The sequence below is a fragment of the Coccomyxa subellipsoidea genome, assembly GCF_000258705.1.
Source record: "Coccomyxa subellipsoidea C-169, whole genome shotgun sequence".
NCBI classification, from domain to species: Eukaryota; Viridiplantae; Chlorophyta; class Trebouxiophyceae; family Coccomyxaceae; genus Coccomyxa; species Coccomyxa subellipsoidea.
The window spans coordinates 935103-949034 of NW_005178039.1; the positions used below are offsets into that span (position 1 = coordinate 935103).

The 13932-nt window shown below is 52.3% G+C and overlaps 3 protein-coding genes across 3 annotated transcripts in view; 1 reads left to right on the forward strand and 2 right to left on the reverse strand.

Moving 5' to 3' along the window:
* The window catches only part of COCSUDRAFT_61368 (hypothetical protein), a gene marked incomplete at both ends in the record, with an annotated part of 28183 nt that extends 21366 nt beyond the window's left edge, over nt 1-6817 (reverse strand). Inside the window, 22 exons of the mRNA XM_005649615.1 lie at nt 32-246; nt 404-607; nt 730-997; nt 1109-1242; nt 1354-1495; nt 1619-1754; nt 1886-2114; nt 2298-2556; nt 2686-2882; nt 3015-3186; nt 3303-3481; nt 3619-3784; nt 3880-3968; nt 4118-4346; nt 4500-4646; nt 4787-4980; nt 5146-5458; nt 5659-5787; nt 5891-6001; nt 6143-6208; nt 6298-6408; nt 6617-6817. Coding sequence (XP_005649672.1) covers nt 32-246; nt 404-607; nt 730-997; nt 1109-1242; nt 1354-1495; nt 1619-1754; nt 1886-2114; nt 2298-2556; nt 2686-2882; nt 3015-3186; nt 3303-3481; nt 3619-3784; nt 3880-3968; nt 4118-4346; nt 4500-4646; nt 4787-4980; nt 5146-5458; nt 5659-5787; nt 5891-6001; nt 6143-6208; nt 6298-6408; nt 6617-6817 — 3891 coding nt within the window. The remainder of the gene's footprint in view (nt 1-31; nt 247-403; nt 608-729; nt 998-1108; nt 1243-1353; nt 1496-1618; nt 1755-1885; nt 2115-2297; nt 2557-2685; nt 2883-3014; nt 3187-3302; nt 3482-3618; nt 3785-3879; nt 3969-4117; nt 4347-4499; nt 4647-4786; nt 4981-5145; nt 5459-5658; nt 5788-5890; nt 6002-6142; nt 6209-6297; nt 6409-6616) is intronic.
* Nucleotides 6818-7119: 302 nt separating this feature from the next.
* On the reverse strand, nt 7120-11595 carry COCSUDRAFT_46597 (hypothetical protein). Its single transcript, XM_005649616.1, has 11 exons — nt 11427-11595; nt 11129-11182; nt 10830-10998; nt 10594-10701; nt 10333-10485; nt 9801-10079; nt 9297-9479; nt 8888-9054; nt 7797-8656; nt 7582-7686; nt 7120-7482 (listed from the first exon to the last, which is right to left on the reverse strand). The coding sequence occupies exons 1-9, from the start codon at nt 11540-11542 to the stop codon at nt 8422-8424; spliced, it is 1464 nt and encodes a 487-aa protein (XP_005649673.1). The 5' UTR covers nt 11543-11595; the 3' UTR covers nt 7120-7482; nt 7582-7686; nt 7797-8421.
* Nucleotides 11596-11943: 348 nt separating this feature from the next.
* Nucleotides 11944-13159, forward strand: COCSUDRAFT_40462 (hypothetical protein; the record flags this gene model as incomplete). Its single annotated transcript, XM_005649617.1, has 4 exons — nt 11944-12104; nt 12460-12528; nt 12609-12750; nt 12902-13159. The coding sequence occupies 4 exons, from the start codon at nt 11944-11946 to the stop codon at nt 13157-13159; spliced, it is 630 nt and encodes a 209-aa protein (XP_005649674.1).
* Between the last annotated feature and the right edge of the window lie 773 nt (nt 13160-13932).

Below are 13932 nucleotides of genomic sequence, written 5' to 3' on the forward strand. Positions count from 1 at the left end.
GCATGACAAATGCAGGGAGTTTGTACAGCACCTCTGCTTGGCCGCTCTTGAAAGCAGCAGCCAGATCGCCACCAATGCCCATGAGCGCTCCAATGGTGGGGCGGTTGGCATAGAAATACAGCGTCTTCAGCCGCATGCGCATCTCAGCGTCCACGCCAGCATAGCCTGACGAGGTCTGCGCCCATGTGTCAAAGTCGAGCACCCATGCGCTTTTCTTCTTGGGCGTTGGCACCTCTGCAGCGCTACCTGCTCCGAAAATGCAACCTATGAGAAGAGCTTGCACAATACAGGCTTCAGCAAGGCATGCGGGCCTCATTTTATAAATTGATCAATAAGCATGAGCATTTATGGCTTCAACTCTTGAAAATCAAGAGAAATCATGGCACTTTTCGGTGACACTGACCTTGGTCCTGGGATTGGGAGCGCCAAAGCTCAGAAGGGCCCGGCGCATCCTTGAAGGAGCCTTCCCTCGAGGCAACACTCTGCGAGTCCTGGTCAGAGAAGGGGAGCCGGCCGCTGCCCTTGGATGCGGCACGTGACAGGAATGTGGGAGAGGAGGGATCTGCGCTGGCGTCATAGAACTCATCCCCCTCATTATCCACCACACCTGCAGATGATACCCCCTTCAGCCGTCATCCTTCTTTCAAGCCACTTCACATACCAGTCAACTGCATTTACATTTATTTTTTGTGCAATATGAGGTGATAAAAAGAAAAGTGAGATGCTCACGTGTCACCACAAAGGACCTGGCCAGATAGCCATGCTCAGGGCAGCGCTTGCCAACCAGGAGGTCCTCAATCTCAAAGGCCCCCACAGCCAGGCTGGTGCTGAAGTGGCCGCCGCCCAGAGACAGGTCAGTGCTGCCGCTCGATGCCCTGATGACTATCAGTGACTGCTCGCCGTCCACATTCACCATTGAGCTGGAATCTGTGAGCTTGTGCCCGGCGGCTGGGGAGGCAAAGGCAGTGTCATCACTGGCACCGTCAGGTACACCATCCTGGAATGCAAACCACACGATAAGTCCACGTATGCTCGTGCCCTCGTTTAGCACCAATCTGAACACCCATTATGCACAATTTGCATGGATGCTGGACAGGCTGATGCTTACGTCATCAGGCCACCATACATCCGCAGTCCGGCCGCTAACAAACAAGGCAAACTCTCCCAAGTCGGCTGCCAGGCGCACAGAAAAGCCTGGCAGCTCTGCCTTGCTCCCTGCCTCCTTTGCTCCTGCATCTGCTCCTGGGTAGGCATACAAATATTGTGTGGAGAAAGTTTTTGCTTCTTGAAAATTACAGCATAAGGATCTCTTTGAAGGCTGAAGTTGGCTGAAATAACACCGCTGGGACTCACCTTCCACAGTGGTGCTGGCTGTCTCGCTGTCAAGCTCAGGTGCAGAAACATCAAAGTCTATGTTTAGAGTCTCATCCGCTCCGCCAGCCAAATCCTTCATCTTGTGCTGAGACCTTTGGAGCTGCGTCCGCCATTCCTCCATCTGCAGGGCAGCTCAGAAATGTCAATAGATGAGATTTGAGCATATTGTCAAGAAGGCAGAAACAGTGGAGTAACCCTGTAGAGGATCTCTGCCAAGTATTGGGGAGACAAATCTCATGCAAACCTGGCTCTCTGTTGAGAAGCGCAAGACCAGGGAACTGCTATCCTGAGCTGCATGCGCAGTCTCCACTGTCGGCGGACAGATTGCCAGCACATTCTTCACGCCTCCGCAGGTGTCCTCTGGGAGCTTCACCACCCGCCTGCATAACAGAGCAATTGCTTCGTTTTGTGAAGCATCATATCATGCAAGTAGCTGACTGCAGTCAGGACGGCGCTTAATCCTGCATTTACAAGCACAGCAGCAAAATGCAAGTACATGTTAGCTTTGCACCTGTTTGTCCAGATGTTGTAAGTGGTCGGTGAGGTGTCGGCATCCTCCTTTGGCATGACGTAGAGGCTCCCCCTGTAGAGAGCCACCCAGCGGGTGGGCCACTGTGCTGTGGTCCGGCTGAGGCCTCCCCACTCCAGCACCCTGACCTTGCCAGAAAACTCGCTGTCCCTGCGCCACTGTGGCACCTCTTTTGGTGCAGGCGGCCTCCCTGGCTCACCCTTGCCTTGACCTGAAACCATGACAAGCTGAGCTCTGGCACACATCTACCTCGTCTGATGGCATCCTGGACAATCTTCCTTTCTGTTTTCCCCTCTATTTTAAGGACTGGGAGTGGCACTGTCGGTCTTAAGATTGCTGGAGAAACGAGATGATATGTCAATATTAAAAATATTAGTAAGAAGGATGGTAATACCCGGAACAGCAGCGCGCAGGACACGCAGCACTCTTCTGACGCGAGCAGGGCTGATGTAGAAGCGCAGCTGGGGCACGCTCAGCTGGGCACGCAGGCTGGGCAGCTGAGGGTGGGGAAATCGAGCGAACTGCAAGGTTGTCTCTGTGCCGCAGCGCTCCAACAGGGGGATGAAGGTTGCTCGGCCCCCGAGCGCCCTACCCCCCGATTGTTGCACGGCTAGAGTGATGGCCTCTGTCACAGGGCTGGTCTCCGCGTCCTCCTGCAAACAGGGTGACACCTTCTTCAGCCTCAAACCCCAATCAGACAACTGAGTGACAACATTTCCTTTGCTTTGCAATGCAATGTAATGAATGTCCTTATGCAAGAGTTGTGTAGGAGGGGTGTATACCTCGGGCAGCTCTGCCACGCCTGCCTGCTCAAGGGCCTGGAATGAGAACTCTCCGTCCACAACATAGGCAGAGATGTCACGGGAGCGCAGGCGCAGGCACTCATACAGGGCTGCTTCTTCCTGTGGGAGCTGTGCTATGAGGCCAGTGTCACTCTCGACTGAGAATGAGCCCAGGTCCAGCACGAGGGTCAGCTCTCCTGCACAAAAGGAACGACACCCATCTGACAAAAGATCCCTTCATCAAGAGTCCCTTGCCGATGTTGATGGCCAATGGGTTGCCATGCACTCCGCAGCTAACAAAGGGGCCCAGGAGGCTGATGATCACTCACCCTCAAAGTCGCTCCTGGGCACAGGGATGGCAACCTTGGGACCCACAAGCTCCAGCTTGACAGACAGCTTGGGCCTGTGGTTCATAGCAGCTACCAGCTGATCACGCGCTGCTCTCTGCGCACGCTCCACCTGCGCTATTGCTTGCGCTCCCAGAGCAGAGAAGTCCAAAATCTGCGCCATAAAATGCAAGTATTAAAATAGGCAGACACTCCCCATGGAATACTGTTTGTATGTGTTATGGGTTGCTATCCTTTACTTTAGAAGATGCACAGAAAGATAAGACTGACCTCCTCTGTCCTGAAGAATTCCATGACTCTCTGGACAGCCACAGCATTGTATGTGACGTAGGAGGGTGCCAGGTTGAGATGCACTGCTGCATCAGCGCTCTCGTCCTGAGGGTGCTGGATGAACTGCAGCCGCATGGCCTGGCCTTTGCTGGCCCACTCTTGCTCCTCCTCCCTAGCACCTTCACATGTCCGTATGAATCTTTTAGATTACTTCTTTCACGAAGGCCACCTTTACAGCTGTAGTGCATGGACAAATGTGCAAGACATGAACAACATGGTACAAACCGCCTTCACTAGTTTCTGATTGGTCACATACCTGGCAGTCCAACCGTGCTCTTGCTTGGGTGCAAGAGTCCGCCGGTGCGCACGAGGTTGCCCTCAGGCGCAACCACGCCCATGGCAGCCACCTCAATGTCCAGATGCATGGTCTTGGGGTAGAGCTTTGTGGTGGAGCTCAGGCCTTCCATGCCAGCACGCATCACCTGCTGGGCCATCCGAGCATGGGTTGTGGGCATCAATACAAGTAAACTTCATTTCATAGCTGCATATTTGGGGGGGGACTTACGCCGGGACTTACCTGAGACTTGTCGGAGCCGTCCAGGACAAGAGAAGCAGAGTTGACATGCAGCCGCACTTGCATCCGCAGGCTCCAGGGCGTCTCACTCTCTGCACATCAATGCCATATTCAGTAATGAAGGCAGTGCATACCTGCACATGCGAGGCATGTCCACATTGATGGCCATGCTAAGCTGGAATGCATGCAGCAAATTATTGATGAATATACATCATTCCATGAGTGATGTGAGGCAACTTACCAGATACAAGAGCATCCTCCTGCTCAGACACAAGGTTCTGCAAGGCCTCCTGTTCCTCCTCATTGAGCCCCCCTCGCATGTCCTCATCCTCCTCTGTGTCCTCAGCTGCTTTGTTGCCACCCTTCTTGCCTCCACCACCCCACGCCCAGCTCAGCCAGCCCTTCTCAGACTGCCTCTCTCGAGCCTCAGCTGCCGCCTGCGCTGCCGCCCTCTTCTTTGCCATCTCAACCTGCGCAAAGTATTGTCAGCCCCAAAGACCAAAGCAAGGAAACAGTATTGCAGATTCTCTGTACAAGTTGCATGTCATACCCACATGCGCATGCCATGTAGTGCACAAAGTGATGATGAGACATCTGCAGCACCAGGAAGACAGAATGATCACCTTGGCATGCGCAAGCTTGCGAAACACCAGAATGGTGTGCTCGTTCAGCTGCGCATCCATGTCCCAGATCTTCTCGTCCCCTCCCATCTGGCCATCTTGCAGGCAGCTCTCATACTGCGCGACGTACGCTTTCCGCAGCTCAATCGCCTACAGCACATCTCATACTCAGCACACAGACCAGTCTTCAAACACGGTGGTTGGTCATGGTAGAAAGAAAGAACAGGGGAGAACAATGGTGCATGCACATTTCTCATCGCCAACTAGAAAGCACGCAATGAACCACATACCTTCTCAAATTGGCGCCAGTTGAAGCCCTGCGAGCGGATCTGCTTGCGCATAACAGCCCCGGCGTACTGCCACCACCTGCGCACATTGGCAGGGCTGTCCGGACGCCCAGTTGGGCGCAGGTAGCGGTTCGGCGCGCGCGCTGACAGCGAGCTGAAGGCCTCCAGCAGCTTCTGCAGGCTCTGGTACTGCGCCCCTGCACACCGACCGCACAAAGTCAATGACACCATGCATGCATGGCACTCTTAATGCTTACCTGCACTAGCATGAGCCGCATCTACTCGTAGAGCCGCATCTACTCGTATAGCAGTTACTTCCAGGCATAGTCGCGAAGCATGCAGGGAGAAGGCCATGCACGCACTGGACAGATGCAGAGACAACGCCTCCAGCTGGACGTCTGCCTCCTGGATGGCCTCATCCTCGCTCTTGCGCACTTCCCTGCCACGCCGCAGGTACATCAGCCGGCCGTCCACTGGCTTCAGCACGTAGGAGCCCGGACTGCCAACCTCCTCAGTATTGCCCATCCCCTCTCCATTCACAGCAGGGTCCTCGGCAATGCCGGCGCGGAACAGCGCGTCCCAGGCGTCTAGTGACAGCTTGTGCCAGTCCTCCTCTGGCTCCCACAGCTTCGTGCCCACATCAAAGTACAGCGCCAAGCGCCGCAGCTCTGAAGCCTGCTCACAATACATCCTGGACCTCAGCAGTGGTGGCTCTTACTCTGGACAAAACACATTTTGGCATTGCGTCTCATGCAAGAACAAGTGGTGAAAGCAATGCATGCATGTTGCGTTGCATGCAACCATGTGCAGGCATTGCAGATGCTGCCAGGCTGTCTCGAGTTGCAGGGTGTTGCACGCGGTATAATGAAACCTACCTTGCGCAGGAGCTTCATGGGGTTCTGTGTGACAAAAGCCTCCTTCCCGCTCTCATCAACAGTGTGCGCTCTCAGAGACTCGAGCGTGAGGCCGACAGCAAATGTTGTGCCGGGGTTGCTGGTATCATCCTGAAGAATCAATCAGAGACAAATCAGGAGCACTTCAACAGGTCTGCGCTAGCCATGCATGTAGGTATGTACACCTAGCGTGTCAAGGATCTTGTGGACTCACCTCATAGCGCACATGGATGTTGCTGATAGACAGCTGCAGGTTGCCGATGATAGTGTCAACCAAGCCCTTGAACATCCCGCCTCCACCTCCCTTCTGGCCATCAGACTTGTCCTGCGAGGAAATTTGCATGCCTTTTACGGACTACTTCATGCCTCACTGCCAAACAGTCAATAGTCTGTAACACAAAGCTGACTCATCTCCATATGCACAGTCAGGTCAAGAAGGTATTAGAACGGTGGTCCTGAGCAACACCTGCAGAGCAGTCAGCTCTGCATGATCCACACGCCTTCTCTTGGCCTCTCTCTCCAGCTCCTCAGCCTGAGCACCATCACAGTATCATTTACCGCATGAGCACAAAGCACACTGCACTATTAATGCGCCAGCCCAGCATGGAATCCATCGCTCACCTCATACTGCTCTTCTTCACCTGATGGTTCTTCTGTCTTCGGTCCAGCAAGGATATAGAGGCGGTCGATGGTAATGATGACGGGCGACCTGCCTAAATTTGCCCAGGGCACCTGCAGGTTGGCATGCGAAATAGGTCTGGCATTGTAGAGTACAGGAATTTCCGTAGAACCCTAGATTAGTAGATAATTGGTCAAATCAATTGTTCGCCATCGATACAAAGCACGAAGTCTGTTCCAAGAAAGTGATGGCCTACTGCATGCCTCCAGTGTAATTCCGGAGTCTCATCAAAAATAATACGGCGAGTGACGAAAAACAAACCTTCAATGTGAGAGAGCCAAGAAGGCCGGCCTTCACAGTGATTGGAAGATTGAGGTCAGCCAGAGCCTCGGGCTTCAGCTTCAGATTCCGCAGTACCACATCTCCCTTGAAAACGGAGATCTTCAGAGATTGCGTGTCCAGGCCTTGCACATAGGCGCCAATATACCTATTCAGGTAATAGGCAAGTTGTGCCTCAAACATTTTGGCGTGCGTATGCCTGTTTCACACTGCCTAGATTGCTCTCAAATATAGAACCTTGCACCCATGCATCAGGACCTTCCACGGTCTTGCTCAACCTGTATGAAAGCCATTAAAGCTCGCTTTCATATTCTTTCACCAATAAACGAGCACTTTTCTCCCTCTTCTTGGGCAAATTGGGAAAGCAGTTGGGCTAGGAAGCTGAGGCGTAGGCACTGGAACGCCGTCGCACACAGACTCGATATTGTGCTGGGTCTCGGAGGAAGGAGACGCTCGTGTTTGGAACCTTTCAAATACATATCATCGTTCAAGTAATTGTTGTGTTTCTTGTGTAGCAGTCTGTGCATCGAGAAGGTTACTTTTGGTAAGATTCAGATAGTGTTGATCTGGACAACTCGAAACCTGTTTTATTAAATAAGAAGCGTCGTTCTTGTGTACGATGGAGAGTATGAAAGCAGCAACCCGAAATTTTCCACCTTCTGCATTAGCAGCAAGCAGAGCATGTTACACTGGATATGCAAGGCAGCAACGGTTCTTGCGGCACCCACAGAAGCTCATGCGATCTCGGACAGCACAAGGAACATCTAGCAATCCACACAGGGAACTATTGCTCTCCTGTGGACATCCAGCACAGTCGAGCTTGGATGATTCGGCTCCTAGCACCTCAGGTTGGCATGACATGGCCTTGGATATGCGCTGTTTCAAGCACGCAGTGGGTGCCACAGGCGCTGCTGTTTGGCTCAGGCAAAAAGCGTATTGCTATGCAGGCAGCAGTGAGTCCAATGACACGGAAGAAAGGGACTCTGCGGCAAGCATGCAACTGGACATGCCCAGGAGATCTCGTCAAGTCACCTTCACTTGCAATAAGTGTGGTGAGTGATCATTTCTATGGTCCATTCTTTGATGTAAAGAACTATAATTTCTCGAGTGCAGACTGTCCAGATATCCTGTGCGTTGAGTTGCAAAGGTGTGTTCCCTGCAGATGGCAAGACCACCAGAATGGTGAATCCCATTGCATGGGACAGGGGCATGGTATTTGTACAATGCGGTACATGCGAGGCCTGGCACAACATAAGAGATGCAGCAGGACTGATTGACGAGATTCGATACAGTGAGTTGGGCTCACAAGACAATCCAGAATGAGTGCTGCTGCGGGATAGCTCCAAGAAGGACTCCAGGCTCCAAGCTAAGTTGGACAGTGTAGCTAACTAGTCGATCAGGATGTGTAGCAAAGTGCTCATGCACCGATCTGATATCATAATTTACACGCACATCTGTGCAAATCAACACGGTGGTTCAACCGCGTGGTCGCCTCAGGATACACACAAGGCAATTGCTTATCTTATGCATGCACATCCAGAACTCAACTCGCTGATCCAGCAATGCAGGGCTGAATTTAAATTGTTGCCCATGGGGAGCATGCTATAACTGGTGGTCAAATTTCAATCGATCTGATACCTAAAGAATTTGGCACGGTCATGATAAGCCTTGATCTGCATCGACAAACCGGCTCTTTCATAGACAAAAACAAAAACAAATACAGATTACAAATGCATACGATGGCACTGCCGTGATCAGTGATCATGATGACACAAAGGTGATGCTGTCTAGTTCAGCTGGCTGGTGTCCATTTGCTTGACCTGTCCAGCACCGCTTGGCATCTCCTTGCCCGCTCCAGTGCCATTGGACGTCGGAATGGGCGACACTGCATCCGCCTTCTCTGTCCTCGTCAGCTTGCGATTCGCAATGTCAGAAACGATTTCGTAGGTGCGGCACGCCCTCATCGTCTTCACGTGCTCCCTCTCGTCGCCAGCAATGTTGCAGAACACATCGTACAGGTTGCTGCGCGCACAGCATGACTCCCACACTCAGCTCGCAGACTCAGCTAGTTGCGCACAACGATACATCTTTCTCTAAATACCCAATCCCCCGTGCCAGACCCAGTGAAAAGCCCAGACCTCCTTGGCATGCCCCAGACTCTACTGCAGGACAAAGGCTGAGCAGGAGTTGCTCAGTACAGTTTGAAGCGGCGACCTCTGCAAGCAAGGCATGCAAGTGCAGAAAAGAGCGCACTTGCAGGAAGGCCGCCGCTTGGGGTCGGTGCCAGTGGTCTGCAGCTCATCAAACAGGTACAGGTCGCCGTTCTTGTAGTACTCCAGGGCCACAACTGGAGGCGGCAGCGTCTTCAGCAGCTCTGCATTCTCCTCCACAAATTCCTCATATGTGTCCACCGCATGTCCCTGTCCCAGGCACACATACAGTCAGAGCTTCAAATTCCTCAAAGATTGTCAGGGCCAAGATCCAGCAGTTTCAAGGATGATTGTTCACACAGTAAGCTCCAACTTACACAAAACTGGCAGGGTTGTGTGCAAACAAACGTAACCCTGACAGGCAACTGCCTTGATGCATGCATGGCAATTTGACGGGAGGTAGGGACTGTCATGCAGATTGTCTTGGAAGACAAGAAAGGTATGAGAGCCACCTCGACAAGCTCTGAGAAGACGTAGGCTAGCTGCGGCGAGAAGGCAAAGAAGCCAACAATGACCCAGTAGTAGAACACGGCCGCATGCTGCGCTGCAAACCTGTCAATCCAGAACTGGTCCCCTCCCAGCGACTCCATGATCTGCAGGTGGTGCAGCTCGTTCCACTCCTCTGCAAAGTGGATCTGCGCGCATGCGGCGACATTCCGTCACTTCCTTATCTCTATTCCACCAAATGTCCACTGAAAGATCCACATATATCACTGCGCATGCAGCACAAGCAGATGGCCTGTGTCCACGTGCCAGGCTGTGCATAGTTGGCATCCCATCCAAAGTGTGCCACGCAGCTTGCAATTATACATGGGATCCAGGACAATCTGTGCATTGCACTCGCAGCTACTGTCACAAGGAACCCATTCACCCCCATGCACCGATTCAGCTGCTGCAGAAGAGAAGAGTTGTGTAAATGCCTGAGTGCCTGGCTATTTCAAAGAGTGCTAACGCACCCTGCGCAGCTCGGCGCCGGCGCGCCACCAGCCGAGGCTTTCGTACAGGTGCAGCATGGAGATGTAGGAGAAGTAGGGCATGCGCGCGACGACCTCCAGAAACCAGAAACGCTGGATGGGCCGCTTGTTGTACAGGACGTCCATCACCACGCACAGCGTTGTGTAAGCCACGTTGATGATGAACGGCGCCTTGGCGTGGCCCGGGGCCGCCGCGCGCCGCTTCTCACGCTCCCACACCGGCGCGTTTTCCAGCCGCAGCATCTTCAGCTTCTCGCGCACCTGCCATGCACACAGGCGCTGAGCTGTCAGTGGACATGTCGAGTAATGACTGCAGTGCACCACCTCTCTGAGGGTGCAGACACTTTGTTGCTGACTCTATCAGCGACCTGCGGAGGGAGTCATCAGATTTAAAATTTGAGTGTCATCGGGCGGTAGGAGGTTACGAGGGCATGCTGCCTAGGACTGGTAGCATGCAGTTCAGGTGCACTGCTGGAGCACATGAAAAAGAAATAGCAAGGGTGCGTTGACGCACATCGGAGCAGTCGGAGGCAAGGTTGCCATCCTCGTCCATTAATTCCTCTGGCAGCGGCGCTTGCTTTATTGGTGGCAGCACGCCAATGTCCTCAAGCTTGTGGTCCAGGTTGGCAAAGCCGCGGACGACTTGCTTGTTCACCGATGAAACCACCTGCATGCATGATGCTGCATGTTTGAGGCGAGTTGCACACCTGTAAAGTTGCTATAAGCCTCACAACAAACATCACGAAAGATGCAGGGGAGAAACTCAGATGCTTACTCGTGCAAGAGGGTTTGTGGGTGGATTCTGCTCTCTGATCTCCTTGTAGTCATTGAACCGGAATGACCGACGCAACTGCTTGAACTCCTTCTTGAAGTTGTCCGCGCCCTGCATCCCATGCCAATGATCGAATGCTGCGAATTTGGGATCCTGAAATCCACAGGGACCGGGACAATCTGTTAACAGATGGCATGACAAAGCCACTGCATTACGGCAATCTGGTCTGTGGTTGTCACCAGAGCAAAGAAATTTTTGGGGATTTCGCCGTCGCCGCCTTGGTACAAGCGGCCAAATCCAGAGCGGAAGCCGTAATCGCAGCACATGACCTCCTGGACTGAGCCATCTGGAGACACGAACACCTTGCAGTCCTCCCCCTCGTTGTCCTGGGAAGTCAGGACTGATGGCCTGTCCAGATCCAGCACAGTTTCTCTCAACCCAAAGAGTAAGAGCTGCCTAGCAGAAGATGCACATACCAATCTCGGAGTCTTGGTCTCGATCACAGCTCGGTTGAGTTTGATTAAAGTAATGAACTTGCCTCTCCCTTGCTGCCTGATTTGATGCACTTGCGCTCACTCTCAGCCCTCTGTGCCTGCAGACATCCTCAATACTCAGGAAGAAGCATAGAATGCGATATTAAGGTAATACTTGTGTAAGAACATGGCATAATGGAAAAACATGGCTTTAGTAACTTAACTCCTCAAAGGTATCGACCAGGAACGATGAAATGCGTTGACCTCAGGTGTACCATCACTAGGGCAGCCTTTTCTTGAACGCATCGGTGAGAGCATCCCTGGCAAATGACAAGCTTGTGGTAGCAGATTAAATTGTTGTACCTGCAGCGCCTTTTACGCACACATCTGCTCGGATCCCGGGCATGGCGACCTCCGATGGGGTGCCCACATGCGAGTTCCGTTGATGGTAGCACACAAGGCTGCATCGCCAGCCCCATGGTTCATGAACTGAAGTTCGCTCGACTTCCAATTTAGAAACCAAACACAGTCCCTACTGCTGTCACAAGTGAGCATGCAATGGCTTGTGTTCCCAGAAGAAGGAGCGCTCCCACTGACGTTAGTATCCCCGTGCACGTGGTCGGATGACGTTGCCCTCACAAATATCTCCAGATTTGGACTCGTGCTGAAGAGACACTCGCTTCCTCCCTCTGCGTCTGCCACAGACGAAAAGAAGCGGTCGCTTCCTAGGTAGTTTGTGAACTTGTATCTGTCGCAGTCCAGCTCTTTGCAAGAAGCAAAAGGAAGTCAAGAGGGTAGTCAACCTTGTGCATCACGTTATTAAGCGGGAAGCTGATTTCGCACGAAGCTGAAGCAGAAAGTCCTGATCTTTTTCCCACGTATGGCAATCCTGTACAGCTTGACTGCATCCAGTCTCCCAGCTCGTCTCCAGCTGACAAGGGTCAACTTTAGGGGGCGTGTCCTTGTAAGCAAGAGTAGTCGTCGTTGCCTTGGACGTGCCAGGGGCACCCTTGTCATCCAGAACAACGAGCTGAATAAATGGTACGTCTTTCACCAGCCTTGCATGGCGCAGGCCAGAGTTGGGTTCCAAGGTGACAAGGGTAATATTAGGAGGGCAACTTTCATTTTTGTGCATGCGATTGTGCATCAGTGACCAGCTTTGCGCAATACAATTCATCTTCAAGCTGCCTCCTTGATATTTCACGGAGTGTTGGGCGTATGTCACCTGAAATTGGAAGAAGCACTCTTGACCTTGTGATAAATCGGGGCGTTCAACCCATATTTCTCCTCCTCAGTGTCATTCACCTTAGATCTTGATACAAAGACAAGCACATTTTGGATCTTGTCAGTGATGCAGGTGCTCACCTTTCAGCTGATCGACTGCTTGTGCTGCCAGGGGTGACAGAGACGCCCGGGACGATGACTCAGATGAAGGCATCAATGAGGACGATTTGATCTTTGCAAGGTGCGCTGCTGAAAGATACCTGTCTGAGTATATGAGCAAATTATGAGAGAAACATGATGTGAGGGATTTGTGCTCTGCAGTGACACCGCAAAAATCGTGGCAAGAGTTCTCACCTCTAGAGCTGTCCAGAAGGTGCTGCTGCAGCTTCAAGAAACAGATCTGTTCGTCGCCCACTGGTTTTCAGAATACTGCTCTGCGAACCCGCCCATGACCGGCGACAAGGTGAGTGCTGCTCCTATATTGAAGGACTGACCTTCCTTTCCCCTTGCATTGTCCATTGCTTTCTTTCCTGTGCACCTTGTCCTTGATGTACTCTTCAAATGCTGACCCAAGACTACAACTTGAAGCTGAGCAGCTGATGATTGCTCTGCAGTTCGTCTTGGAACTGCTGAAGCAGCGGCCCAAGTACGCGACCGATAAGATAAGTGGCAGGGACCATTACATCAGCCCTCCTGCACTGGCAAACCGGGTGATGGTGGCGCGTGAGGCCTTGGCAGGCGGCATGAAAAAATTTGACTTTCCCAAATACATGGCCCGCACCAACACAGAGGTCTTCAGGCAGCACCTGGAGTCCAGCTCCTACACCTCTGGCTCCTATGCCAAGGCAGAGCGCCGGCGGAAGCAGCAGTAGACTGTTGTTGGTAGCCGTAGGTATTGCTTTTCTTACCTGGGAAAACACGTGGGAGTCTTCACTTTCAATTACCACATAGGAAGAAGCCTGCTTACACCTAGATGATTTGAGAAGCTTGTAAGGCTTGCGATGTATGTATTTTTTGGCAGCCGTGTGGCTGCCTTGTGTCCCACTTGAATTCGTAGCTAGAGCACATTTGATAGATTCCCCTGGGGTTGTGGAGCTGGGTGTACATATGAAGAAATCTGTTGGGGGGAGCATCCTATTGGGGTCATCAGAATGCGCCCTTCTCTGAGAAGAGCATGGCACATATAAGGACAGGTATGATTCTTGCGGGCGGACAGATGCAATGCATTGTGTCACATTCTTTTTACCAGGCCTGGTATGTGGCGTGGATGCTGTACGCTCTGCCTGTACATGTTGCCACCGCTCCTCCTCCTGGGGCATTATGTTTGTTGAGGACTCGGCTGTTAATTATCACCGCATTGGTAATTCGAGGGGGTCACCTGTACAAACAGCGTGGTGTGGGGTGCTTGTTGTGCATTACGAGTGGTGCTGAGTGTTGACAAGATTGCAGTGCAATGCTGACTGACATGATGTACCATTACTGAGGAGCACACAGTTGATGACCGTCTGGGGAATGCTATTTCTAGAGGGACTTGCAATGTGCCAAAGATCGACAAGATGTACTGGACTTTTCATGGGGTTTGGGGAAGCAAATCCTTCTTCAGATTCTATTCATGTAAAGTATGGCGCCATTGGTTGTTCATGTG